The sequence below is a fragment of the Quercus robur genome, chromosome 3 (genome assembly GCF_932294415.1).
Source record: "Quercus robur chromosome 3, dhQueRobu3.1, whole genome shotgun sequence".
In the NCBI taxonomy this organism is placed as follows: Eukaryota; Viridiplantae; Streptophyta; class Magnoliopsida; order Fagales; family Fagaceae; genus Quercus; species Quercus robur.
Window position 1 is genome coordinate 5,102,157 of NC_065536.1, and position 27,882 is coordinate 5,130,038.

At 34.2% G+C, this 27,882-nt stretch overlaps 3 protein-coding genes across 3 annotated transcripts in view; 1 reads left to right on the top strand and 2 right to left on the bottom strand.

Moving 5' to 3' along the window:
- Nucleotides 1-27,684, bottom strand: LOC126716790 (uncharacterized). Its single transcript, XM_050417776.1, has 13 exons — nt 27,229-27,684; nt 26,012-26,062; nt 17,826-17,897; nt 16,529-16,618; nt 15,836-15,906; nt 7,040-7,172; nt 6,800-6,964; nt 2,529-2,839; nt 2,193-2,414; nt 2,004-2,096; nt 847-948; nt 212-755; nt 1-122 (listed from the first exon to the last, which is right to left on the bottom strand). Exons 6-13 carry the CDS (start codon nt 7,155-7,157, stop codon nt 103-105), a joined length of 1,575 nt encoding a protein of 524 aa, XP_050273733.1. The 5' UTR covers nt 7,158-7,172; nt 15,836-15,906; nt 16,529-16,618; nt 17,826-17,897; nt 26,012-26,062; nt 27,229-27,684; the 3' UTR covers nt 1-102.
- Nucleotides 1-27,882, top strand: part of LOC126716791 (uncharacterized) — a 55,297-nt gene that overhangs the window by 3,783 nt on the left and 23,632 nt on the right. The window lies entirely within an intron of this gene.
- LOC126716789 (uncharacterized) lies at nt 9,517-13,270 on the bottom strand. The gene is made up of 4 exons (XM_050417775.1): nt 10,962-13,270; nt 10,609-10,866; nt 10,411-10,525; nt 9,517-10,311 (listed from the first exon to the last, which is right to left on the bottom strand). Exons 1-4 carry the CDS (start codon nt 13,247-13,249, stop codon nt 9,574-9,576), a joined length of 3,399 nt encoding a protein of 1,132 aa, XP_050273732.1. The 5' UTR covers nt 13,250-13,270; the 3' UTR covers nt 9,517-9,573.

The window sequence follows — 27,882 nt, forward strand, 5'->3', positions numbered from 1 at the left end:
CAAACAACTATATACATGTTTACAATATTTTCAATATCCACAAAGTTACAATATTCCGAATATCCAAACAATTATACATGGAGAGTCCACAAAGAGTCCTCACTATGATGTAGCGCTATTACCTGAAAATATTATATATGCAATATTAGTAGCACATAATATTGCAATAAACACGCAAGTTTTATTAAATTAAACGCAAAGTTTGTATTACCTGAATAACCGCTTATGCTTGAGATGACATTCTTTTGTAAGAAGGCTACCATTTCATCCATTCTCCGCTTTGCATCGGCCATTTCCCGCTTTGTTTCATCCAGCTGCTGCTGATGCCGTCTTTCTGATTCGCGCATTGCTTCGGCCAGTTGCTGCTCATGCCGTGCATCTGACTCCCGCTTTGCTTCGGCTAGTGCTTCGGCTAGTTGCTGCTCATGCCGTGCATCTGACTCCCGCTTTGCTTCAGCCAGTGCTTCGGCCAGTTGCTGCTGATGCCTTTGCTCTGAGTCAGCAAGTTGGTCCCTCATCGAATTTTCCAATGCAATCATTCGTTGGACCGTTTCAGTGGACGACGGCGCAGGCACACATGGAAGGTTGGACCCACTTCTTCCTGATGGGGTTGGTCCAAAACCGACCCCACGGACACGTCCAGAACGTTCTTTGCCCATCACTTGAGCGAACGCATCATCTTTTGCCCAGAGAATTCCATCGCGATGGTCTCCTACTAGCTTGCCCCCGTTGTTTAAAATGTCTTTCATTTTATCCTGTTTTCATATAAGAACCAAATAACATATTATTTGCTATAAACATTTCACGCACAAATTAGAAAATAAATAGGTTATGATATAGGCTTACAATCTTGTCTCGCACTACATTACTAATAGGAGTCCCATCTTTCGTGCAGTATGCTTTTATGAAAACATCTGCACGCTCCACTGCTTGGCCGTTTTCTTTTGCCTACATCATATTCAACAGTCTCATTATAATAGTGAAAATTTATGTCGGTATGAAGCGACAACCAAACATACCAAATGGAATTTGGAACATAACATGCAATATAACCATAAAACAAATTCCGTAAACATGTAGTTTATTACGTTCAAAAAGACGAGTTGTTTTCTTCATGTGAATGCTTTAAAGCGGTTTTTGGTACCAACACTCTTTATAATATTAGATTTAATAAAATAGCCATTTTATAAGAGGTAACGTTTGAAAAAGTGTGGCCATAACTATATGCCACAACTATAGCCACGTTTCTTATAAAACGCGGCTATAACCACGTTACCTATAGCCACGTTTAAAATGCGGCTATAACCCCCTAACTATTTTTTGAATTTGCCTATAGCCACGTTTAAAACGCGGCTATAACCCCCTAACTATTTTTTGAATTTGTCTATAGCCACGTTTTAAACGCAGCTACAACCCCCTAAATATTTTTACAATTACTCCATAGCCACATTTTAAACGCAGCTACAACCCCCTGCCTATATGCATCCCAATTGCTATATACCAAACCAAACTCTTGCTAACAAAGTGGCAAACATAAATATTAATGAAATCACTAATCAAAAACATGAAACATCACAAGAAATGTCTATTAACAGTCATAAACATGCAAACATAATAATTTCAGTAAACTAGTTTCTTCAAACTCTTCAGATTCATCACACATAATAATTTTAATTCAACCAAACAATATGTACGGAAACTCTTTTGTGATTTTTTAATATTGATTAATTCTAAACCAAGAAGTTTGTATTATTACAGTAATGAAATTGTGGATTGCTTAGTTTGGACCCTACGACAACGTTGGGCATTGCCACCATTACTGTCATCTCACGCCGACAAAATCTATTTTAATTTCCATGAATTCGAATCGACCATGTTCTTTCAACAACAAAATAAATAAATAAATACAACTAGAATTTATTGATACCACCAATATGTCACAAGTTCAATTAAAATAGTAGAGCATTAAAACTTGGCTAGTTGTTGTATAATGCATTTCTTACCATATTGTCAGCAGTTTGTGCAAAACTAATAGGCCCTGTCCTCGCTATATCCGTCTGAAACGAACGACTTCTCTTGTTCGTATCCACTAAGTCCTTTACACATTCCCGCCAACAAATTAAAACAAACAAATCAGTTAAAACAATGTACTCGGTATAGAGCAAGAAAATAGAGCAAGAAAATAGCGCAACCTTTGTTTTAGAATCAAACCAATAGTCAACTAGTGCGCGGTAGTCTTGCTCGTCAGCCCACTCTGGTTTGCGAGTATAAACATCTTCTTTTAACGCATCTTTTGGGTAGCATTTTTTTTTTAACTTACTTCTTCGGTTCCTTCTCAACTCTCCTAATAAATGCATTGCCCAGTTCATTTGATTAGCTGGGCTAATAATCTCTGGGTCAATGATCCATTTTTTCTGAAATGCAAAAAAATTGAGTTAGCATAGTGCAATAATTCACCCTACTGAAAATGCCATTTAGCACATACACGACTATACATAACAATTAAAAGTATTTTAATTTGATACAACCTCTATCTCTACCCAAGCGTCTTCTTTGCATTTACGGTCGACATGCGTCCAAGTAGCAGGCATAAGTGGGCAATAGTTGCGGCAGATGCATAAGGTGCCCAACCACCTTTTGAATGTTTGCCCGCTTTCCCCAACCGGTTGCTTGCTCCCATTTAACCCACATACAAGTTTCTTGTTCGGTGGAAGAGCCCATATACGCTGCATTAGCGTTATTCCACGTTTTTTATTTATATTATTGGATATTGGGGATTCCCGAACTGAATCTTCTGCACGCCCATCATTGGATGGTGCGGTTTGTTGGACCAAATCGTCTGCATATAGTAAACCATTATTAGAGAGAATGAAATTTCAAAGTTCACAATTACAGAGAAGTCACTGTATATAGCTCAAGTGCTCAACTAACATGATATATGTGATCTTTGTAAATGTGGAGATTTTGATACTTAAAGAAACTGATAATAACAAATAAGTCGATGTCTCTATCTAAAAGCGGTTTTTATCCCTTTCAAAAATAAAAAACTGTTTTTATCCAAAAAATATATGTAAGTTGCATATAATTCAACCATAATAGCATTACTGCTAGTGTCATGTACATGCACAGCCAAGTTGAATATCATTTCCAAAGCTCGTAAATCACATGAATATCATTATTACAGCTTGGGTAAAATAACCTCAAACAAGAACATAATACCCATCAAAAGAAATTAGAACTTTTACCTCAAATAAAGTAATGAAGATGCTTTGGGGTTCCTAAGTATTTTTCTGGTGATCTTGTCGAAAAAATGATGGTGAGGATTGATTGCTTTGGAGTGGAGGCCGGTGGGTGAGTGTGTGTGTGTGTGTGTGTGTGTGTTTAAGTAAAGATAAAAGAAAGAAAATGAAACACAGAAAAGAGACAGCCAGCCAAAAGAGAGAAGAGAGGTGGGTGAAAATGAGTGATGGGGAGTGGTGTTAGGTGGGGGGAACGTGCGAACTAAAAATCTGACTTGACCCCCTCTTTTCTTTTTGTTTTTTCTCTGATGACAAGGATGTTACACATCCACAGTGAACAAAATATGAGATAAAAGTAACTGTGCTAAATGGAGTTAGGAATAAAAATATCCTTTAGAGACCGATCTAGTTGTTTCTAAAAGTGTTGAACTTAGTTGATATGAACCCAAACTCCAAAGAAGTTTAGTAAAATTTACTTAAGGACACTCATTACCATTTCCCTTCTTAGTATTACTTGATTTTGCATGAAATGTGTGCCACTATATTTATTGAGTCCAATTTTATTGGAGTTTGTGTTCGTTACAAATTCATTTACTTTTCCGAGGAACAAGTCCAATTCCTTAGTATTACTTGCTTTTTATTAATTGCTTAAAGAAGTGCACATTTGAAATTGATTTGGTCCCTAATTATGTCAAGTGGTGGTACTTAATTGGATCATTTCCCTAAATCTCACTTCTTCTAGAACCCATCTAGGAGAAGATGTAACAAATTTTGTCCTTACCCCCAAGTTTGCACGGCCAATTTGGTTCCATGCACAACCAAATATTTTCCATACCCTCAACAAATTGCAAGCTGGCCAAATGCCAAAGAAAAAGCGATCTCCCATCCCACGCGACCTCACCATCTTTTACTAAAAAATAAGTAAGGCCTCCCATGCAAATCAAGTTTCCTTAATATTTTTCACACACGTCTCTACCCTCTCCACAGAGAAACACCCAAACTCCCAGACACACTACAAAAACTAGCAAAACCCAGAAAATACACAAAAAAACCTTCTCACAAACAAAACCTGCAAGAATCCCTCAATGATATAGAAATCCAGCCAAAAACCCAGCTCTAAACCCCTACAAACTTTATAGAGAAACACCCAAATTCCCAGCCAAGAACACCACATATTATACCCAAAAAGAATGCCCTTGCAAACCCAAATAGAACCATAAATATCCCTGTTTTAACCCATAAAATCAACCCCAAAATCGACAATCTCAACCCCCACTGAAAATAACCCAGCAAATCCTCCAAAACTCTCACTACAAATATCCTAGAATAAGCCAAGAAAAATCCCACTGGAACTACAGCCAAAACCCCACTGTCAAACCCTTAACAATTCTCAGGAAGACCCAAAAATTCAAACTGTAAACCCAACACTGAAAACTCCATCAGATACCAAGAAAAATCCCTTCATACAAACCAACCAGAAAACCCATTTGAAAACAGTATCAACAGAGCAAAAAAAAAAAAAAAATGAAAGATAAATGGAGCAGAAGCATAAGCTAAATACCCAGACATGAAAGCAGAATACAAAGAAGGAAATAAGAAATTCAAAAGCAGAGAACCATACAGAAAATTTTCTTGAATTTTAAGGTCAACAAATTTTCTACTTTCTTGTTGGGCTTTTTGCATTTAATGTTTAAAAATGCTAAGATATTGTCTAGATAATCATATTTAAGCTCATTTTATCTGTTGAATGTAAAAAGTTTGGGATCAGGAGTTCAAAATTTTATTTCAAAGGGTCAAAAAAATATTTTAAAAATATTATACATAATTCTTTTTTTTTTTTTTTAGCTCTTATACTTTTTTTCTTTTGAGTTTTCTTTTTTGGCCAGCTCAGATGGTTTATTTAAAGTTTTCAACCCCCTAATCGTCACTTGGTGCCGCCCCTGTGACCACCCCGTGACTTTACCATTACATAAGGTAATGTCCCCCCAACATTAATTGTGTTCTTTTGTTTAGATCTAAATATATCCATCATAAAATTAAAAACTGATTTCTATACTGTGCAAACTGCACATTTTTACAAGGGAAAAGTGTGTTTTTTTTTTTTTTTCTTAGAAACAGAAGGGAAAAGTTAATTAAAATGCAGTAAGAGCAGTAGTTTAAAATATATTTTCAGAAATTTTTAATGATAAAATGAAAAATAAAATTAAGAGTTTTCTCAAGCTTAGTGAGGGAAGAGGGAGATTTGTATTTGTATTTGGAGTTAATGAAACAAGAATTGTGTTAGGAACTCTAAAATTTGCTACAGCACATCAACTCATTTACATATGCTTATAGGTTTTATTAGCTTGTTGAAAAATATTATAATGCACATAATTATGGAATAGTTTTTTAAGCGTATGACTTAGATTTCTGATGTGCACTCTGCACAAATATTGCAGTTTAATTTTTGATAATCAGCACAAGTCTTAATGCCTCCAATGTACAGTTGTTTGTAATAATTAATGAATTTCTATTCTATATATATATTTATATATATATTTATAGTTGACCCTATATCTTCTTCTTGTGGAGATGTACAACTAAGCTAAGCTATCTTAGTTGTCTGCTTCTTTGCTTTGAGTCTCCTCAATTAAAAATGAAAGGTTCAATTGTCTTCATTTTCATGGGAGAGTATTGGCAGGTGTTTAAGGCTATAAGGTAGGTTCTCTTCTCATGCCAATATAAGTTTGTGGTTGCTGCCAGAAACTATGGTTTAGGTTGTTTGGAATACTAATGTTATAATCCAAGAATTGAATAGTTGGGTCATGAAATCCCAACTACATTTGTTAATGTGGAACTTAAAAATAGTAGTTCCAGCATAGATGTCTTTAATCTGTATTTGAACACTTAATGAATTAAATTTGACAGTGATCCTTTGTTAGGCAATAGAACTCATGGTTGTTGATGCTCTGTTAAAAGCAATTGATTTTCTTCAAATTGCATCACCAATTCATCAACCAGCAGAATTTTGGACGGTTTGAACTTTACACATTATCATCAAACTTCTAGGTTTTACTTTACAGCACTGACATAGTTTCTCTGAAAGTGCAGTTAGATGACTCAATCTTAAAAATCATTGAAATTTCTAATGCACAAGAGCGCAAGGAAGCATGAGACATCATTTAACGCATTCGAAGAAGGGAGCTATATCATGTATCTTATTACAATTGCAAGATGGGGAAGAGGTAGTAATGTTTGAAATTCTTCATGTCTCAAAATCTTTAACTTCTCCTATTGAATTTTTTTTTATTGCAAAAAAAAAAAGGAACTTTAGTGAACCAAAAGAGATAAAAAATTGTTAATCTTATTTATACATTTTAAATTTTTGGATCATTGTGTGAATTTTAATTCATTCAATTAGTAAATTTACTTTAACTTGAATAATTAAAGTATGTATCAAGTCAAAACTACTAAAAAATTGAAACCATATAAACATAAGGTTAAAGATATAGGTGTTTAGTCATTAACAGCAAACATAAAAGTGTTACCCTAAGAATAATTTGCACTGTACGAATAACTACCTGCAGAAGGCGGCTGTGTCTCATCATCATCATAATCATCTCCTTCCTCCCATCTTGCGTGCTCAGCATCATAGGCGGCCCTTAACTCCTCCTGCATGATGTCTCGTGAGCGTGATGAACCTTGGCCAACTTGCACAATTGTCAATGGATGGTCCCTCGCCTTTCCTGCAGCAAACGACCGAAAAATTAGTTACAATAGTAATAAATATCAAACATTACATTTCAAGATATGTAAACTACCTGTGGGTTGTGACCCAGCATCACTAGTATGGGCGGCTTGCAGCTCCTCCCCTCTCTGTCGTGAACTCGAGGGTCCTTCGCCGACTTCTACAACTGGCAATCGGCGTTTCTTACCCATTCCTGCGTCTAACAACTTTACAAAACAAAAAAAGTGTTAACTATAGACAACAATCAATTGCATAAAATGTAAGTTAAACATTTTTGGGTTCTGACACCCTTTACAATAATTCAACCATATACACGTTTCGTGCACCAAGATAGCCAGAAGAAAACTTTATATTAAATGTCGCAATTTTTGTTAGAATTGAGCTGGGTTAGGACCTATGGTAATTAAGATCATGAAGGTAAGATATTAAAGATGATTTTAAAACCCCCATAAATGAACCAATAAAAAGCTAGACTTTGGTATATTTACAATCTGCTACAACTCATGTAAATAAATACAATAAGAAAAAGAAAAAGAAAAATTTTAATTTGCTTTTGACGTCTACGTTTTTAATGACACCTTTTTTGTGTTGGTGGGTTTAGACAGTTAGCTTGTACTGCATGTTATAAGCAACTGAGGTACAAAAAATCAAGTGTTTTGACATATGATAAATGGGTTTTCAATTTTAATGATGTTTGGGAAGAAAGAAAGGTTTCTCTCTTCTTCTCTAGTCTCCACCCACTGTGGTTCCATCTTTTTTGTGTAGGGTCTGTCTGTCTTCTGTCTGTATGTATACAGCTTATGTCTTTGGTTAGAATGTCCCTTTCTATAGGGGTTTCAACGTTCAAAAATATCTAATAATAAGATATTCAGGACTCGTTCAGCTATAGGATGAGTACTATCCACCATCAGACTTGGAGAAAGGGTGGAATGTTTCATGCAACATAATTGGGGTAATGACTTAATGAAGGACACAATAAAATGGGCCCATAAATATCAAAGAACAAGTTAAGGATGGTGATGTAATCAGCTTACCTCATGCCATTATTACATTAAAATTATATAAGCTTTTCTTCTCAAAAAAAAAAAAAAAATTTATATAAGCTTTTCTCATATGGTCCTAGCTAGCAGTGAGTACTGGTGTCCCTAGATACAGCTAATTACTTAATGAACGGGTGAGGTTTTGGTTGTTGATTTTTCTTTATTACGGTTTTCAATTGGTAAACTGAATAAAATAAAAAATAAAAAAAATCCTCCATTTATGGCAAAATTGTGAACAGTAGGCCACAAATGGAAAAGGCACTCTAATCAAAAGCATTCATATTAAACTAACCCATACCGAAAGTCTGACCACTATGATCCTATAAATGTCTAATACTGGCATGTTGTTTATTGAGAGTACTGTAATTGTTCAGAAATTGTTTTTACAATAATATGGAGGAGTGGGATCCTGTTTTGGTACATACCCAATTTGAATTAAGGCTATATGACCTAACCTGGCAAGACATGCCTATTTCACTTTCCTGTAATCAGATTCATAGATAATTCGTGACAGAAAAATTTAAGCTTGATCAGCCGAACTTTAAGAACTTACACATGTATACTTGGCTCGGTTCAAATTGATTTATATCTCTCAGTTTTAAGTTCAATTAAAATTGTCAAGAGTCTCATAACTCAATTAGTGTTTTCAAATAAGACATTTAACATTCAAATCTCTTTCCTAATCAATCTAATTATCCAAAGGAAAAAAATATAAAGTTTGGATTGGCATATTATAAAGTTGGTTAGGTAAAACAAAAAACATTTACAAAAACAAGCCATGATTATTTTCTAATATCAGACTTGGTAAAGAGAGAGAAATGATAGGGCATTCCAAAGATGCCGAAGAGATAGGGTGTTTCACGGAAAACGGAGACAAAAAAGGTATTTCTAGCCAATAGGCATAGTCTTGGCTGATTGGAGGGGAGGTTAGTGCAAAGCAAATTGCCTAATACACGGGTTCTTTAATATATAGTCTTGCTGGTTACCATCACTATCAATCTATATCTGCATTTGAAGAACGCAATTGGCAATATCAACATCATTTGATCCAAATTTCAAAAATGACATTATAATACACTGCGACATAATTATGATCAAACTACCCTATAGTTATGCTGATAATCCCCCTAAAAAAAGACCTTAGGGCTAATAACCCCCCTACAAAAAACCTTAGGGCTAATCTAATCACAAGTCAAATCTAATCACAAGCTTAAGCTCGATTATTAGACACGCTAAGCTCAAACAATGTATTGCATTGGTGTACAAAACGAAGGTGATTTGAGTGTGTATATTTGGAGGGGTAGGTATATTCACTTGTACAGGTGTTCCTTTTTGAACTAGGACTAGGCTCGAGTGGATTAGCTCCCCATACTTACTTCTTATCGTGATAGTTGATTCAAATCAATATGGTATGACCTAAGTAAAAATTAAAGGAATTAACAATATGAAGAGGAAATAACAAATTCAACAAATATTACACAGAGGCATTCCAACTAATTTATGAATGAATACGTTTTCATTAACAACTGTAACATCCAAACACATAATACACTACTAAATTATTACACTACTCATCCTCGGTGTACTCATCCTTGTTGTCGTCTTCATTGTCAGACTCATCGTCAATAAACTCATCTTCATTGTTTACTCCATGAAGATCTCTTTCAGCAATGATGGAGGCATCAATTGTCATTCCCTCTAGATCATCCCGAGCCCAACGAAGGTTGTCACTCACAACCTCATTACTACTTATATTGTAGGGAACATTTTCAGAAAAACTATATATGTCATCCTCCTCACGTTGGGGACCAACACCAGCATCAAACACGTCCCTAGCTTTAGTTTTGACAACAGCATACCAATCTTTGTGCCTTTTATCTTCCACATAAAAAACTTGTGTAGCTTGAGATGCCAAAACATATGGTTCATCTATCATTTTATCCCCACCATGTATGAAGTGTGTAAAGTTTACCATAGGAAACCCAAATTCATCAGTCCTATATCCTCTCCTATGTTGGTCATGAACCCATTTACACTTGAATAACACATGTTTGATCTTGTCAGAATAATTCAACTCAATTATATCACTTAAAATACCATAGTAAGTATTGCCCCCATCAGTAGCCACACTAACTCCACTATTCTGCGTTTTCCTATTTGCCTCATCATTTACACTCCTAAATTTTAAGCCATTTATTACATAATGCTTGAACCGCTTTACATAAATATACGGCCATTTGGACAATGCAACAAGGGTATCACTAACTCCCTCCCTTTCCTTATCAGCACCAGTGAGGGACATCACCTAACATCAGTTGGCCAAAATAAAATAATTCATATCAGTACAGTTAATCATGGTTGAGACAGTGTTACAAGTTTAATAAGTTGAAAATGTCATACGTACGTGACCCCCAAACCAAGTACAAAACTTCTCCATGTGGTGCTTATATATAATGGCATCGGAAACGTTACGATTGTGGCCTTTTCGAAGTTCATCCTCTATCAATCTTTTGTGCATCCTGTGCAGGCAATTGTATTAGGGTTAATAGACCTTACGAACATTGGATTGACGTGCAATTATATTTGTATATGTAATACTTACTCACGAAAGCGGTTGATGTTTTCAGAATTGAATAAAACGTAGCGATGGGCTTGGGTCCACTCTTTATTGTTTAATGTCATGATCGAAACCACCCCCGTTGACTCCTCAATCATCCTGGTGGGTCGATTGAATATAGTTTCCACTCCTTCCATATACCGTGAACAGAATGTTAAGCACTCCTCTACTATGTATCCTTCAGCAATAGACCCTTCCGGAGCAGCTCGATTTCGTACGTAAGACTTAAGACGTGAGAGGTACCTATAAAGGAATGATGAGAGAAATGATATTGGCAATGGTAATTCGAACACGTACATGAAACTGGAAGTTGATCAATAATATTACACACATCTTACCTCTCAATGGGATACATCCAACGGTAGTGCACTGGACCACCAATCTTAGCTTCAGCAGCTAAGTGCATGACCAAATGTATCATCACTGTAAAGAAGGATGGAGGAAATATCTTTTCCAATTCACACAATGTCACTGCAATCTCTGCCTCACTAGTCACAATATCTGCAACCGTAAGGGTTTTGGAACAAATTTCTCTAAAGAAGCAAGCTAACTTTATCAAAGGCCTACTAACATGAGATGGCAAAGACCCACGTAATGCTATGGGAAAAAGTTGCTGCATCAATATGTGATTATCATGACTCTTCAAACCAGAAATCTTGCGTTCTTTCATATTCACACGCCGTGAGATATTGGAAGCGTACCCATCGGGCACTGTTACATCCTTCAAAACTTGCAAGAAACCATCTATCTCCGATAAAGTCATATGAAAACATGCAGCTGGTATGGTATACTGGTCATCACTTTTTCGTTGTAGGTGGAGTTCACTCCTTATCCCTATGTCCGCCAAGTCAAGGCGTGCCTTGTAATTATCCTTCGTTTTATCCTTCAAGTTCAACAATGTGCTTAGTATATTGTCCATCACATTCTTCTCTATATGCATCACATCAAGATTGTGTCGCAACTTGTGATCCTCCCAATAAGGCAAGGAAAAAAATATACTCCTTTTCTTCCAACCACTCTGGTCTGCCTCCATTCTCTTCCTTTTTTTGTAAGCAAGCTGACATTTCCTACCCAGACAACGTCCAAGTAAATGTTCAGTTTCCACAATAATGTCAGATGTAACTGGTGGTTCAGGAGCCAATCGAGTATCAATAGATCCATCAAATGACAGACCATCTTTGCGGAAATCGTGGTCAACATCCAACCATCGCCGATGTCCCATGTAACAGAATTTGCGACCATTTCTCAAATATCGAGACTCGGTCTTCACGGCACAAGAAGGACACGCCAACTCACCTTTGGTACTCCAACCCGACAAATCTGCGTATGCAGGAAAATCATTTATGGTCCACATCAATGCTGCACGCAATTGGAATACTTCTTTTGAAGATGCATCGTATGCTTGTACTCCAACATCCCATAACTCCCTTAGTTCTTCTACTAACGGTTCTAAGTACACATCTATAGCAATCCCTGGCGAGGTAGGACCAGGAATAACTAATGATAGAATCAAAGATGACCGTTTCATGCACAGCCAAGGTGGGAGATTGTACGGGACCAACATGACAGGCCACGTACTGTGACTAGTACTCATAATTCCGAAGGGGTTGAACCCATCCGCAGCTAATCCAAGTCTGACATTACGAGGGTCAGATGAGAAGTGTAAATGCTTACTGTCAAACATTTTCCATGCATCTGAGTCAGCAGGATGCCGCATTACCCCATCATCAGTACGACCATTAACATGCCATTTCATAGAACTAGCCAGATCGGGTGACAGAAATAGTCGCTGCAATCTTGGCTTTAAGGGGAACCACCGTAGGATCTTCGCAGCTTTCTTCTTCCCCTTACTGGATGAAGCATGCTTACTAGCAACAGATGCCTCATTTGTTTTCCACCTTGAAGCTTTACAACAAGGACACGCCTCGAGGTTAACATTTTGCTTCCAAAACAGCATACAATCATTGGGACAAGCATGGATCTTCTCATAACCCAAACCCAAATCTCGAACTATCTTCTTAGCCTCATAATGGTCCTTTGGCAACTTAGCGTCTGAAGGAAGCATATCCATCAGGACTTGTAGCAACAGAGTAAATGACTTATTTGTCCAACCACACAGAGTCTTCAACTGGAACAACACGACAATGGCTGAGAAAATGCTAAATTTTGTACAACCTTCATATAAAGGTTTGTCTACATCATCTACCATCTTGTAAAACTTCTTGGCGTCATCATTTGGACCTTCACCCGGACATTGCACAGTTGGACCTTCTTCCATTGGTTCGGGTGGGATTTCATGCGGGGGGCACAAATCGTGCAACATCCCATGGAAATCACCATATGGATTTTGGGTTTCTTGCACATGAGAGCTCCCACATTCGGTAGCTGGCGTAGCAGCCGCCGATTCACCATGAAATTTCCAAACTTTGTAATTTTTAAGCATCCCCGAAGCCCAACAGTGCTCACGTACCACATTTAGCGGTTGTATAAGCAAATTCACACATTTCACACAAGGACATAAGATGTTCCCATTGCGTGCAGATGGAGCAGCAAATTCCACGAATTGGTTTACACCTTCAAAATATTCCCTTGTACCCCTCCGCTTCTCCATCCAACTTTTGTCCATTGCGATACAATATTTACGGAATTTTACCTACACCAAGATTTGTTACTACAGAGATACTAATTATTATAATTACATTCATTTGTCATTTGTTAAGAACAGACATACCCAAGTATGCGGCTATTTTCTTAGAACAATAACACTTGTCCTAGACTAACTCAATGTGATAACCCCCTAAAAGTAGTTAAGCATAAGTGTTTACAAAATATGAAAAAAAATACCAAATTCATGTAATTGTAATAATTATTACATACTTAATAATTATTAAGTCTATAATACCATGATGCTCAATTACTTGGCTCATAAGGAGTATCTATGCATTTCATTTTTATTCATCTATTGTGAAATTCTGTTTAGGTTATTCGAATGTTGTGGCCTATAGTTTTCTAATACTTACAATTCAGACCAGAAAAAGGGGGGTCTCATCTATCGTGAAATTACCATTAGTTTATTAGAATGTTGTGGACTTTAGTTTACTAATGCTTTCTGTCATAGAAAAGCAAATGGGGGCTTAAGGGGTACTAACTTGGGGTTAATCACAAACATTAAGATCTTCTTGATTTCAACTTTAATATGTTCCTTCATACCCTCGCACAAATTATGATACCTCAAATTAATGGTTTGCATTTAGGTATAATATCTGGAATGTAAATGGATATTGAACAATTTAGACAAAACTCACGAATTCTTTATCTTGTTTTTCTTTGTTTGTTGCTCTGCATTTTACGTTGGTGTAGAATTTTGTGAGACTATTTACTATTGTAGCTTGATGCATTTAATGGATTAATACTACAAGATTTGAATATCATAATATTATAATTATTAATTATTTTTTTGTCGAAGTCGCCTATATTTGCTTCTACGAAAAACAAAGACGCCTATAATATCTCTTGGTCTGCCATAATTTTATTTTGTTATTCTTTTGGACAGTCATAACATGTTTTGAATAATAAATTGTTGGAGTAAAAAAAAAAAAAAAACAACACTTTTTTTCTACTTGAGTGCATGGTTGGTAAAGAAATACAGGTTTTTGCTTTTTTAAATCTTTTTTATAAATGGTCTATTTATAATTTTGTTGAATGAGCAAAAAATTTCAAGATAATATTTTTTATTTCTATGAAGGACTCCATCAATTTAGGTTTTTTTTTTTTCTTGCAAGTAATTATTATTATTATTATTATTATTATTGATTTTGTATTGTCTTAGTATAAAATGTTTAAATTTTAAGTTCCCATGTGTCTTTTGTAACAAGAAAAGAAGGTATATTCTTGATGATGATGAGTTGTTCTATTTAATGATCTTTTGTTGTATATTTGCTTCTCATAGTGCTTATTACAAGTGGCTGTCTTGGATATTGCATGATAGTGCTAATGCTTTTATATTGATTTCATCCTTTTCAATTTTGGGCTTTTCTAGGACTTGTATGTAATTATATTCTTAAAATCTTAATTAATGTACTTGGGTGATGAGGGGGAAAAATCATTCATATGACTTGAATTATTTGGAGTAGCAAGTATGGTCAAACTATATTTCCAGTGGTGTGCCCAAATAGAATTTTAATTTAAAACTATCTCGAAATGGATTTGATAGGTGAATCAATCCCAAATTTTCACAGCGTTATCTGTTATAATTATTTGGGGTACTAACATCTCAATTATTTGGGGTACTAACATCTCAATTGATAGAATTATTTGGGGTACTAACATCTCAATTTTTATTTTCCTATTCCACTCATTAAATTAATATATACTATCTAATAAAATAATATAATTCAATCTCTCTCTCTCCCTTCTCCCCCATGCCAACAACAAAAAATATTATTATTTTTTTAGGATACTAGACCAATACAAGGCAGTATGCTGGGGCCTTTTTAGTACTTTAATGGTAAAATTTGCTTACATATGCCATTTGCATGGCCAATTGTGAATGCTCTAGAAAAGAATGGCAAATGCCAAATGCCAAATTTTTGGTATTTGGAAAACAAAGACCAAAATCATTGTTCCATGGGTGTTTCAAATCTCAAATATTTTTCCAACACGCAACAGTGTGGTTCTATAAATAAAACCGCATAGTGGCGTGTTGGAAAAAAATTTAGTATTTTTTTGTTCACGTAGGTGGACCCTCTATTTTTCTATATATTGATTTATATTCCCTCACACTGTCTCTCTCTCTTCCCTCTGCTTCATGTCTCTACTCTCTACTCTCTTCCCTCTCCAATCTCCTCTCTTTGATCACCTTGCTCTCCCTTGCGTGAAAAAGTTGAAAAGGGTCCTATAGGTTGTCTGGGCGGGGCTGGCTAACAGGGGCCAAGGTTGTGGAAGGGAGGGGCCCAACTATTAATAACATAAAATATACCTACGAAAACAAAAAAAAAATTTGGCCCGGGGGAGGGTCCGATCCCCCTACTAGGTCCATCCCTAACATAAAATCATGTACTTTAACAACAAAAGACAACTAAATATCCAGAGAAAATTCAGACCTCCCAAACAAAATAAAAATCATTCCATCAGCATACTATTTAGTGACATGAAGTTGCAAAATATTTCTCTTTGTACGGGAAATAAGCATAAATTATGGTTCAGCTTCAACCTGGTAGCGAATGTCAGTTTTTGATGCCCAGTCTGGATGAAATTTGCACACGGCTTGTTTACTGTTTGCACCTGAAATTAACAAATAATTCATATTAAAGAACATGAAAAGTTTTATATAAGAAGCTGTAACTGTTGCATATATAATGAGACTTATATAACTGTAACTTGGTTTGCCTATGTTAGAAACTTATATGCATATGCCACTATGAATCATGTCAAAGCATTTTCTCCTTACTCTGCCAAAAAAACACTGCTGCAAAGAATTTTTAAATTTACTGGGTAAACCAAAAGGTCATATTAACAAACCAAAAATTAATGATTTTTAATGTATGGCTGGCCAGTTAGAGTTCTTATAAATTTCAGCAGCATCAACATCTGCTGAGATAGACTATTTGCATGACTCCATGATTTTGTGCTGCAAAGAAACCTCTAAATTTATTCAATCATTTATTCAGACGCTTCCTTGCATATTTCAGAATTTCAATGATTAAGTCCTGCCACGATTATTATTATGTATATATTTGTACTCAAAAGAATCAGAAAAGGTCAAAGAATGAACGTCTTTGATTTTAGATACATCACTACCAAAGATCAACTCCATCTACGTAGGTATTACCCAGATTACATGTCCAAAAGCTATCAGAATTCAACCAAGAATTACAAATAAAATAAAATATGGGCAGAAGCATACCTTTAGTATATCATAACAGCACCAGAAATGTGCTGAAAATTTATCTTCGCAGATGTCTACACTGAACCAGCCAGCCGGAACTGATAGCACCTATAGTTATGATGCAAATGAGTTTAGAAAATTGAAAATGAGAAAAGACAATAGGAGAAGAAAACCAAAAAATAAAATAAAAATAAAAGTAATATTTGTATTGGTAAGTCACATATGCAGCCAATGACTTTTGACTTAAGGCTCAATGCCAAGAGAGCACAATAATTACACTTTGAAAGCAGTGACTGTGTGAGCTTCATCTTCATCTATTAAAAACTAGGTGGAAATTAAATTATTGGAAAAATATATCCAAATCAAATTTTTTTATGTTGATAAAAACGGATAAATCAGAACTTACTTGTGAATAGCTTTTTGTTTTTGTCATACACAAAATTTTTTCTTTCCAATTGTGGTAGTTAGATAATTTATTTCAAATATTCATTTCATTATAGTTAGGTTGGGATATTTTCACAAATGCATGAAATGTTTATAAATAGGAGAAAACATTAATGATACCATTCAAATATGAGTATATATAGCATTTATGCAAGATACCATTCAAATATGACGGTTAAAAAAAATTGTGATCAAGTGAAACACAAAATATGCCTAGAGAAGTTTCATTCAACACAACTGAATCTGAGGACAGTAGTATCAAATTAGCAAGTGCTCAAACTCCATATTTGTACTCACTGATTCTCCAAATTCGACATAACAAGAGGGTAACATCCAAAGCCTATAACTAATGACATGGCCTATCTATATACAATTCTAGTATATTTGAGACATTTACAAGACTCACAGAGTGAAAAACTTACAAACTCTTTTCAAGAGCATGCATTGAATATGTGAATAGAGAGTTTACTAAATCACTCTGACAGAAGCACTCACACCTATTGTGGTTAAAACGTAATGTAATTGTAAAAGGGAGGCCAAAAAACAAAATGTAAATAATAGCCTCCAACTCTAGCATTCCTTTTTCTTCAATTCTTATGTAATTAATGTTATTTCTACAAAACTTCAAGCTGTGTGAATGAAGATCATATTAATTTTATCACTGTGAGCATGACACAAATTATGAGTAGCCAAAGGGAAAAAAATCAATTATTCTACAAAGTCCATCGGTAAAATTCTATCAAACAGAACACAAAAATTCTACCCTCAATAGACCTGTTAAAAACAAGTAATTGACAATAGAATACCCAATTCAATGCTCAAGCTCAGGAATTGACGACTTTCGTAGATCTTAGTGGCAAAGAATACTCACAATTCTTTCAAGAAAGGATGTTTCTAGAAGACTGCGTCAATTCTCCCTGTCAACTGGTTGTGATCCAAGTACCTGAGATTGAATCAAAGAATCCTTTAGAGTATATACCAAGACAATTTCCTGCCCATGGACATCAACAATAATAACATAATCCAACGACGCATGTATCCAAAAATTTTTAAATGAAGAAAGAAAATGCATTCCATTAATTGCCAACACAAAGATGCATGCCAGGACAGCAATGCAAGTTCTGCGTAGGTAAAACAAGCCATGGAAAGTCTTCAAAATGCATCTCTATTTTCCACATTTACAAAGGCAAAAGATTAAAATCTTAAGTCATACTCTAAGAACTGCAAGAATTGGGCATGAAAGACAAAGCCATGGATTAATGAATCATCTAAACAATGCATGTAATGCTACTGAAGTGAAGGTTGCATATCCTAATGAAGGCAGCAACGAAGACACAAAGTTAGGAAGATTAGTGTGGATCATTTTGAACAAACTGAAGTGTGGCAGACATTCCCATTAAATTTAATTATTATCATTCTTGTCTGATAATACACTGCCTTGGTTGCCAATAGCAAGCAAGCAAAAACAACAACAAACTTAATATTACAAAACGTAAAACAGCATTTATATATATCATAAGAACATTATGTGAAAAGGTTAATTAGATCACTGCCTTACTCCACAGATATTGACATGGTTGGAGATAACTAACGCTATTAGATCACTTTCTCGATCTAGGTTGATGACATGGCCATTAGATTTATTACAAATCAATGACTTATAAAAGTTGTAACTCTTTCAAAGTTATAGCAGATATAACTTGAACTCACTCATATATATATATATATATAAGTTAATTAAAATGAAAATAAGATTAATATGTCTATGAAGTCAATTATGCATAAGAAGTACATGACCTTCTCAAATCAAACAAAGTCTGTTGATGAACAGTATCTCCATAAGTGTATTGAGGAATTATTCATAAATTATTTTGGTCCATAGTTTGTTGAGTATAAAGTATTTCTGTCTTTGGGTAAGTTTAGCTATATTTAGTAAAAGTGGGGTTTATCGAGCCTAATGGGAATGCTCTTATGCCAAAAGAACTTATATAGAAATATGTAACATAAGTTTGTGTTTTCCCTTATACATATTATCACAATCTATTTCAAGACTGTTTTTGTATTTTAGGTGTATTTTTTTTATTTTATTTTTTTGCCAATTTCAGATTGGTAAGAAAAAGAAAAATGAAATAAGAGAAATACAACAAATTTAGCTAGTTACAAAGGTTAGCAAATTGACTAATATCCCACTTCAATCAATTTAAGATCACCTATCGAAACTAATATATGTAAGGAGAGGATTACTTGTTAAAATAAACTATTTGAGGAAGTGGCCAAGATGAGATGATGATATCTCTAACATGAAAATGACGGCAACAGAAATGAAATAATGAAAATAGTATATACGCAATTTGCACTTTATTCTTTTGGCAAAACCAAACTGCCCAATGAGAAAGACATATGGGACTTTTCAAACCCATAATTAATATCGTATATGTAAGCAACATGCTTTTATTGACTTATACATATATATGAATAGTTCACATGCATATCGTATTTGAAACAACATAATAATTTCTTACTACTATGAGTTTAAACTTGAAACCACCGTGTACGGACGGGTACAATAATTAATTTTTATTTACAAAAGACCTAAAACTTATAAATTCTAATAAAAAGCTTAAAAATTATATGTAAGATTTATTATAAAATGGAAATTTTATATTATTAATAAATTATCAATGCTGATTTGGTCTATGAGGAGCTTATTTACTAACTTACACAATCTAATATCAAGTTTACATAAGTTTATTTGTGTATATATATATATAAATACATATAAACATATAATATTATATACAATTAAATTGAGCCTCATACTCATGTCATCGTTTACGAATGCACTATTATATATTTATACATGAGCTTCGCTCGTTTGTTGAATAAATGAACACAAAAAAGTTTTTTTCTTTTTTCCAATCTAAGGCTAAGTTGTTTATTAACGGTTTGGTTTATTTAAATCCGTGTAATAGAATCGATTTTTTTTTAGGCATGCATGGGTTAAAAAAATTAAGAGTGTATAAAAATTAAGTAATATTAAGGACACAAAATTTTTTACATTTTTTTTCACAACTTATTAATTAAGTTGACAAATTATAATAATTTGAGTAATATTACTTTTATATAAATTCGTCACTGTCTGAAAAAATCACGTTCATCATCAATTGTGAAAAAAATTTATTAACTTTTTGTGTTTCTAGGCTCATTGTTATATATTATTCGTTTTCTATTCCCAACTATCTATAATCTTGCAAATTCGAACTATTATACATTTTTAATTTTTATGTATAATTAATTTATATGGAGTTCACATTAATCATAAACCTATCAATACAAAATATAATTGTGAAGCCTAAATATAATCTTAAGAGAACCAAATCAAATCCAAAGTTGTATTAAACATTATCGAATATTCTCTACTCTTTTTTCCCCTAGCAAAACTCATTTCTCACTAGCAAGAAGAACATAAAAAAACATAGGGACCCAAAGTGTGCCGTATACGGACGGGTACAATAATTTTTATTTACGAAGGACCTAAAACTTATAAATTATAATAATCTTTTATATATAGAGATGGCCATGGCGCGTGGGACATTCTAGTGTTTAGGGTTTAGACTCTTTACCACTCTATACATCTGGTTGGAAAACAAAGGAAGAGCTTTTAAGGAAGGCAAAAGAAGGTGAGGCGTTCACATCCTAGACAATATAGCAATTATGGCATTTTTGGTGGTTTGGTAATTGGTAGTACAAATTTGAAATTTGGAAACCCTTTAGTGCTTCTGGTGTGGTTAGAAAAATTTTCTGACAGAGATATGAATGTCACTTTTGATTTTTGATACAATTTTTAAGATCGTACACACACAAATGTGATAGTTGAGTCTTTGGTGGAGTAACTACAACATAATCAATTATCTGATCAGATTTGCACGTGGCATGGTTTGATTGGGTATGAAGACTATTCCTATTAAATTTGTCCAACATAAAGAGAGTGATCTTATTATCAATCGAGGCTTGTAATCAAACAGGTACAGCACTTTAAAGTCAGTAGTTACACTAAAATAGTTAGCTTTACCATCTTGCTAATAAGCTCTTCTAGACTCTAGTATAAAGTGCAGAGTTCCAATCTAGTATAAAGAGCAAAACTCTGTTAGAAGCTAGCATTTCTTGAAGAACTCTTCAAGAAATGCTATTGTCTAACAGAGTTTTAAAAAATTAGCCACCCACTGTGTTTAAAAAAAAATTAGTCTTAAAGCAATAAGGCTGACCCAGTGAAGTTGATGTGCACTGCAATACATAACCCACCAAGCAGGTGCAAGAATTAGCAATTATTCAATGGATATATGTTTTCTTTTTATGCACTTCAAAGGGAGGGAAAAAAACGATGACAATATCTTTTCTTTTATATACATCGGTATAAAGTTGAGAGCAGAAAGATTAAAACCTTGAGTGTTTTTGCTGAAAATATCAAAAAGTTTCAATTAGGTATATGATTTCAAGAAATTATTTGGATTATATAAAGATTTCGTCATAAAATTCCATCTACACACCACCTTATTATATTTTTTCATGTAAGATTTGTAAAATTCAAGGAATACATAATATCACACGGAATACATCCTTAATATAAATATCAATTTTCCCGAAGAATAATAAGAGAGACCAAGCATTGACCCCATTAATAAAAGAGAGACTAAACATTGAAGGGAAATGGCAAGCAACAAAAGTCCTGATAATAACATGTTCTCACAATTATTGTCATTTTTCATATCCATCTCAACCTTTCACATGGCCTTAGCAACCAAATCTTCTAGCCACATCTATATCGAAAGAGCTTGTAATTCAAGCACATTCCTAAGTGCTTAGAACTTAGAAGTTTTGAAACCACCAATTATTTCCTTTCTCACACTTGAGAATTTAGGGTATGATATCAACTTATCACTGAACCAATGAATCTCAGGCAGAGTAAACATTAACCTGAGTACGTAATTAAAACTGTGTTTTCTAAAGCAACTTCAAGAAGTAATGACTAATGACAGCTATAATGACCCCTAAACCGTTACGATTGTCCTCTTCATTTTAATATTAAAGTCGTAAAGTAACGTTTAGACTTAGAAGGATTGATATGGAATTTCAAGGATTACATATTATGATTGGGCTTGGAACTTAGAAACCACTTCTTGTTCCAAAATCCAAATAAAGGGGGTCAACTGTTCGTAGCTTTGATGAGTTATAAAATAAGAATGCCGCATTGCCCCCCCCCCCCCCTTAAAAAAAAGACGTAAAAGGAAATTCATACCTACTAATTGCTTGGTGTGAGTTAAGCTATTGGTAAAATCAGTAGGGTCAAGCTTGATAAGATTGTGAATTTATATTTAAATATTTATGCCGTGGAGCATTTCACTTAATTAGTATTTTTTATATGGCTAGACCACGTTGGTTGACACAATAGTCACAAACACAATAGTCACACTAAATAGTTAGCTTTACATATTATGACACATTAGCATTTCATGTTTTAACTTATGAACCTTTTCATGCAGTCAGCTGATAAGATCACCACTACTCACGCTAAAGAAACTGTCAAGTTTTTTGAGAGCTCCTCCGTTTCATGTGTCCTGGCACCCCGACTCGCCCCGGACGTCATTAATGAGTTAAATAATTCTCATTATCCATTGACGAAAATAGAAAGTTTTTCTTCTGGCATCCAATATATGGTAATAAGTTTGATATTTATATATATATATATATATATATATTTTTTTTTTGGTTAACAGATACCTTAAGCCTTAAAAGCATTCGTTAAGGAAATACATATATTGATATGCATGTCATTTTTTTAAATTAAATTAATATTTTGTATACAAAATTATCAATTCTGTTACACTGTGACACTCATATGTTAATGTTTTAAATTAAATTAATGTTTTGAAAAAAAAAAAAACTCAACGTCTTCCCAAATTTTAACGAGCATACAAAGATTTTCTAAATTTATGTTAATTTAGGCACCTTGACAATCTTTAATATAATAAAAGTCAATGGGTCATACACCACGTAAGAAAAGTTGATCAAAGTCTTTGTTATTTAACCATAAGAATATTAAGAAACTCGTAACTCAAATTAATTCATGAAACGATCGCTTCCCACCAGCCTTACAAAAAGAGGCCCATGACAAAAAACTTTTTAACTTGGGCTTTATATCTTCTATAATGGGCTGTAAGGCCCAGTTTATGTCTAAGAAGTTCTTATGTGTAAACCAAAGTGGAAAATAGTTATATTTGTGAGTAATTTTCACTCAATGGCAAAAGGCTTCTTAAGCCACCTATATCTGTGAGTAATTTTCACTCAATGGCATAAGACTTCTTGAGCCAGTGGTGTCTAACAAGTTTATGTTTGATTATTAACTCACTCTTCCTATGGGATGTGCTTGACGACTTCTAGCGAAATAAAAATTAAAACTTTGTAATGAAAAATATAAATTGAGTGCAACAATATTCCAAAATTTGTTTCCGTGTAATAGAACCAATATTTGTTTCATCCACAAGAATTGATTGCAAATTTGCAACAATATTCTTTTTTTTTTTTACAAAATAGAAATTCTACTCTAACCTAATCTAAGTATATATGTATGTGAAACTCACTCTTAGAGACTTTAACCTTGGCCCTTACCCTCCACACCAATTTAATAAAAATATTGACAAAAACTAAAAAACACTTTTCCATATGTATATTTAAAAAGTATACTATGGTTTCCATCAAACCTTGTTCTATTTAATTTTCAAACAGAGCAAATAGGGATCAGTGTCACAATACACCATATAGTTTGATATGTTTAACGCCATTGAATAAGAAAGCACCAGATACGTTATATGGGTCAGATACAGTTCCAGGCTTCCAGCATGTTGACATGGTAGATCAAGAAAAATGAGGGCACATCTATAATTATTTTTATTTTATAATACCTTTATATGTAAATGAATTACTCATATAGTCCAAATTCCAAAAAAAGTATGTAGAACAAACAGAGATAAAGTCGTACTTTATATTTAAATCATAAATCAATGACTCACACAAGATTTCTAAGTAACAAAGTTACAAAAGGTCTAAATTGCACATGAATTGGGGTCCATAACTTAAAATCTGATCAAACATATACAAAGTTTAGCCTAATTCAGCAGATATTATTCTTTTAAAAAGAATTTTTTTGGAGGAGTGCAACTGCTGTGTGTCTGTGTCTGTGTCTGTGTCTGTGGGGTGTTTCTGTCTCTCTGATTCTAAGATGAGCACGGGTCCTCTCACGGCACTTTTAAGATTAGGAAATGTACAAAAGGATGGGCGAGTAACCATCTCCATTATGTTAATTTAGGCACCTTGACAATCTTTAATATAATAAAATTCACCTATTATCAATTTTATAGCAAAGTTTTGCAATTAATAAGAAAAACTCCCATATTTATGATATATATATATATATATATATAATCTCCCCTATCTCATCCCCCTTCCCCTATATATGTGTGTGTTTCTAAAAAAAAAAAAACTATTATCATCTTATCTCAAAAAAAAAAAAAAAAAACTATTACCATCTGTAGTGATAAATTTAAATCTCTACTATGCTATCAAAATCACACATTTGTATAGCTGTGAAAGGAAGCAGACAGAAACGGATCATCAAAAAGCTTTGATAATTGTATGTCTTATGAGTGTCTGATCTTTGTTTATGTAACAAACAATTATAAAGCATGTACTGTGATATGGTAACCTTATTTCAAATTTATTACCATATAATATGTTCCACAAAAATAAAAACATACTGCATTAGTGTGCATGCAGGGGTTAGCTTGGGATACACATGGCCTTAGGTAAAGTTAAAGTCAGTTAATTTTGTAGCATTTAGGCCTGACACTAGGTCTGTAAAGTTCATCCTTAGTCTACCTAGTGGGTAAACAGCTTAGTCTACCTAGTGGGTAAACAGCTAGGGTGGTTCAGTACAACCTGATGTTTGCAGCCTAAGTAACAGAGACTAATAAGTGAGCTAACAAGGGACACTGAAATTGCAGAAATTCTTGTTTCTACCAAAAAAAAATATGTAAAAAAAGGAATATTCAATTGGAAGAGTTGTAGGTTTATAAAATCTGTCTTAGGAAGCATAATATTTCCATCAGCTGAATTATCCTACACCTTACATGGGTAGATCACTGCACTGTATAAATTTGCACATATTTCAATAATATAGAGAGTATGGGGCTGATCACCCTGTTTCTATCACATTTCTATATTTAGGTGGCTTAGAAAGTAGTCAAGTCTCAAGTCATTACCCTAGACAAAAAGATTTTATCTACATTTTAATCAAATTCTAGTATGGAAGCTTCGTTTTAGTCAAGCACATTTTTATGGTTTTTCTGCTTATGTCTTAGGTTTTATACTAAATAATACGTTCCTAATTGATAGTTTACTTTTCCTTTTCTTGATCAGAAAGTTCCACCTTCATGTGTTCAAAGTTGTTATGTCTTAGGTTCAGCAATTGGTTGATAAGGTGTTGCAAGATTATAAAAATCCATGATAATAAATTTTCTCTATTGGAATTGAAAATTATGTTTATGTAGAATTACTTGATATTCCTTGTCCAAAGAGGGAAACAAAATTCCAGACTACAAAAATTCTATAGAAATGGTCATTTTCTAATCTGACATTTTTCCCTAAATAAATCTTCTCTTGCACTGTATTAAGTTTCTAAAAGAATGTGACAAAAAAATATTCAGTCAAAACCTTGCACGTATCAATCAACCAAAAAAAAATTAAGAAAAATAATAAGACACACCCCATGCTCCATATAAGGCATCATCAACTTGGACTAGAGCATATTAAGAGTAACATAACAATAACATTCTAATATTTCATAAATTCCAAAATACCTCCAAACTTATACCAAAACGGACAAACATGGTGTAGAGAATGACTTCAACCACAAATTTTTTTATTTGTCATAACTAAAATGGACAAGAATAAACAAACCAATTATAGAAGAAGACAGCAGGAAGTGGGGTTAATGAAACTCACTTAACCCTCAAGTAGCAAGAGGATATCTGTGGCAACGGTGCATCTTGTACCCTGAAACCATTAAGCACAAAATCAAAACTCAATAATTGAGATAGGATAGAATAACTCTTTGATGATGAATTATTTTATTACACCAAAGAAACAAAAGCTCACTGATCATTAGAAGTGACTAAGGAGAACCAAATTGGACTAAATCTTCTGTCATGTTTACTATTTGCTTTAAGCATGGCTTGTTATACTATATATGTGTGTGTTTCTAAAAAAAAAAAAAAAAAAAAAAAATATTACCATCTGTAGTGTTAAATTTAAATCTCTACTATGCTATATATTATTCCTTTAAGCACTATAATAATGAATTTAATGTTATACTATGAAAGCATCATATAACATATGAACCCTTTATACTGTCATGTATAATTTTGTTACTAGTGGAAGTATCATACCCACAAAAATAATGAGGGCATTGTCGAATTTCCCTTTATTAACATATGAACCCTTTAGTTAACATGTTTGCACGTGAACTTTTAGTACATTACAAGAACTCCTTTGATCAACCATTATTTTAGTTATTAAATGGTATCTATAGGATTCTAGAGCCCATAAAGAAATTTAGAATTTACCTCATAACTAGGGCAATGCGGCATCCATCTCCATTATAAATTTAATATAGTAATTAATAAGTTAAACCATCACTAGACTGTAAAAAGTAAGAATGTGTACTATAAACTTTTCATTTAAAAGGTTAAAGAAGTCCATTAAAATACTGATGATGTTTCCATTGATAATGGTGTAATCTATGTTTCATTCTTAGAAAACCAAGTCAATTCATTCTAATTTTGTAAAGATAAACAATCACAATTCTAAACAAAACACAATAAGAAAAAAATGCTACGTTCACTGGACCTAAGGACTTTTTTTCATATAATATAATTTGGTTGACAAAATTTCAAATGAATTCACAATTTCGGTGCACTTAATTCGTAAAGCTGGGGATAAACTTAGACTGGAAGGTAGAAGCTCGTTTGATCAAATACTTGACTGGTTGAGTATCAAAATAATACAAGAACATATGTAAAGATAGAATCAAAAAATGGAACCTGTCAAACAAAAAATGACCAAATTGAACATGTTTACTAAATCTTGTGTGTTTCTAAAAAAAAAAAAAAAACTATTACCATCTACAAATCTCACACTAGAGAGAGAGAGAGAGTACATACGCTTTGTCGGCGATGGGCTCGGCGGCGTTGGGTATGGGTCGCCGATGGGTATGAGAGTTCGGCCTTGTCAGCGTTGGGGTCGTCGGCGCTGGGCTGGTCTCTCGGCGTCGGGGTCGGCGGAGTTTTGTTATGGGTTTCTCTCGGCGTCGGGGTCGGCGGAGTTTTGTTATGGGTGAAATTTAGATCGGATGGAGGGTGACGGACAAAGAGGTTGAGATCGGATGGAGGGTGAGGGTTGAGATCGGATGAAGGGTGAGGGTTGAGGTCGGAGATGGAGGGTGATGAGGGGTCAGATCGGACGGAGGTGATGAGGGGTCAGATCGGATGGAGAGTAGATCGGATGGAGCGTATGAGGGGTCAGATCGGACGGAGGTGATGAGGGGTCAGATCGTAGATCGGATGGAGCGTAGATCGGAGCGCTTGAAATCTTTTTTTTTTTTTTTTGAGAAGGAGAGCTTGAAATCTGATGGGTACAGTACGTAGATGGGTTGGAGAGTTTCTCATTCGTATTTATACTTCCCCTAAAGCCGCATTTTTAACATGCGGCTATAGGGGAAATCTGAAGCCCCGTTTCACAAACGTGGCCCCATCCAGAACTGGAGCCGCGTTTTTAACACGCGGCTTCAGAACCAGTCCTTAGGCCGCGTTTCTAGA

Excerpts from the sequence above, each read along its gene's own strand:
- LOC126716790 (XM_050417776.1), bottom strand. The coding sequence starts at position 7,157 with ATGGGTAAGAAACGCCGATTGCCAGTTGTAGAAGTCGGCGAAGGACCC. Across the intron at positions 2,840-6,799 it reads GACACAGCCGCCTTCTGCAG|ACGATTTGGTCCAACAAACC; the intron begins GTAGTTATTCGT and ends TACTATATGCAG. Across the intron at positions 2,097-2,192 it reads GGTTTGATTCTAAAACAAAG|GACTTAGTGGATACGAACAA; the intron begins GTTGCGCTATTT and ends GAATGTGTAAAG.
- LOC126716789 (XM_050417775.1), bottom strand. The coding sequence starts at position 13,249 with ATGGACAAAAGTTGGATGGAGAAGCGGAGGGGTACAAGGGAATATTTT. Across the intron at positions 10,867-10,961 it reads TGGATGTATCCCATTGAGAG|GTACCTCTCACGTCTTAAGT; the intron begins GTAAGATGTGTG and ends ATTCCTTTATAG. Across the intron at positions 10,526-10,608 it reads AACATCAACCGCTTTCGTGA|GATGCACAAAAGATTGATAG; the intron begins GTAAGTATTACA and ends TTGCCTGCACAG.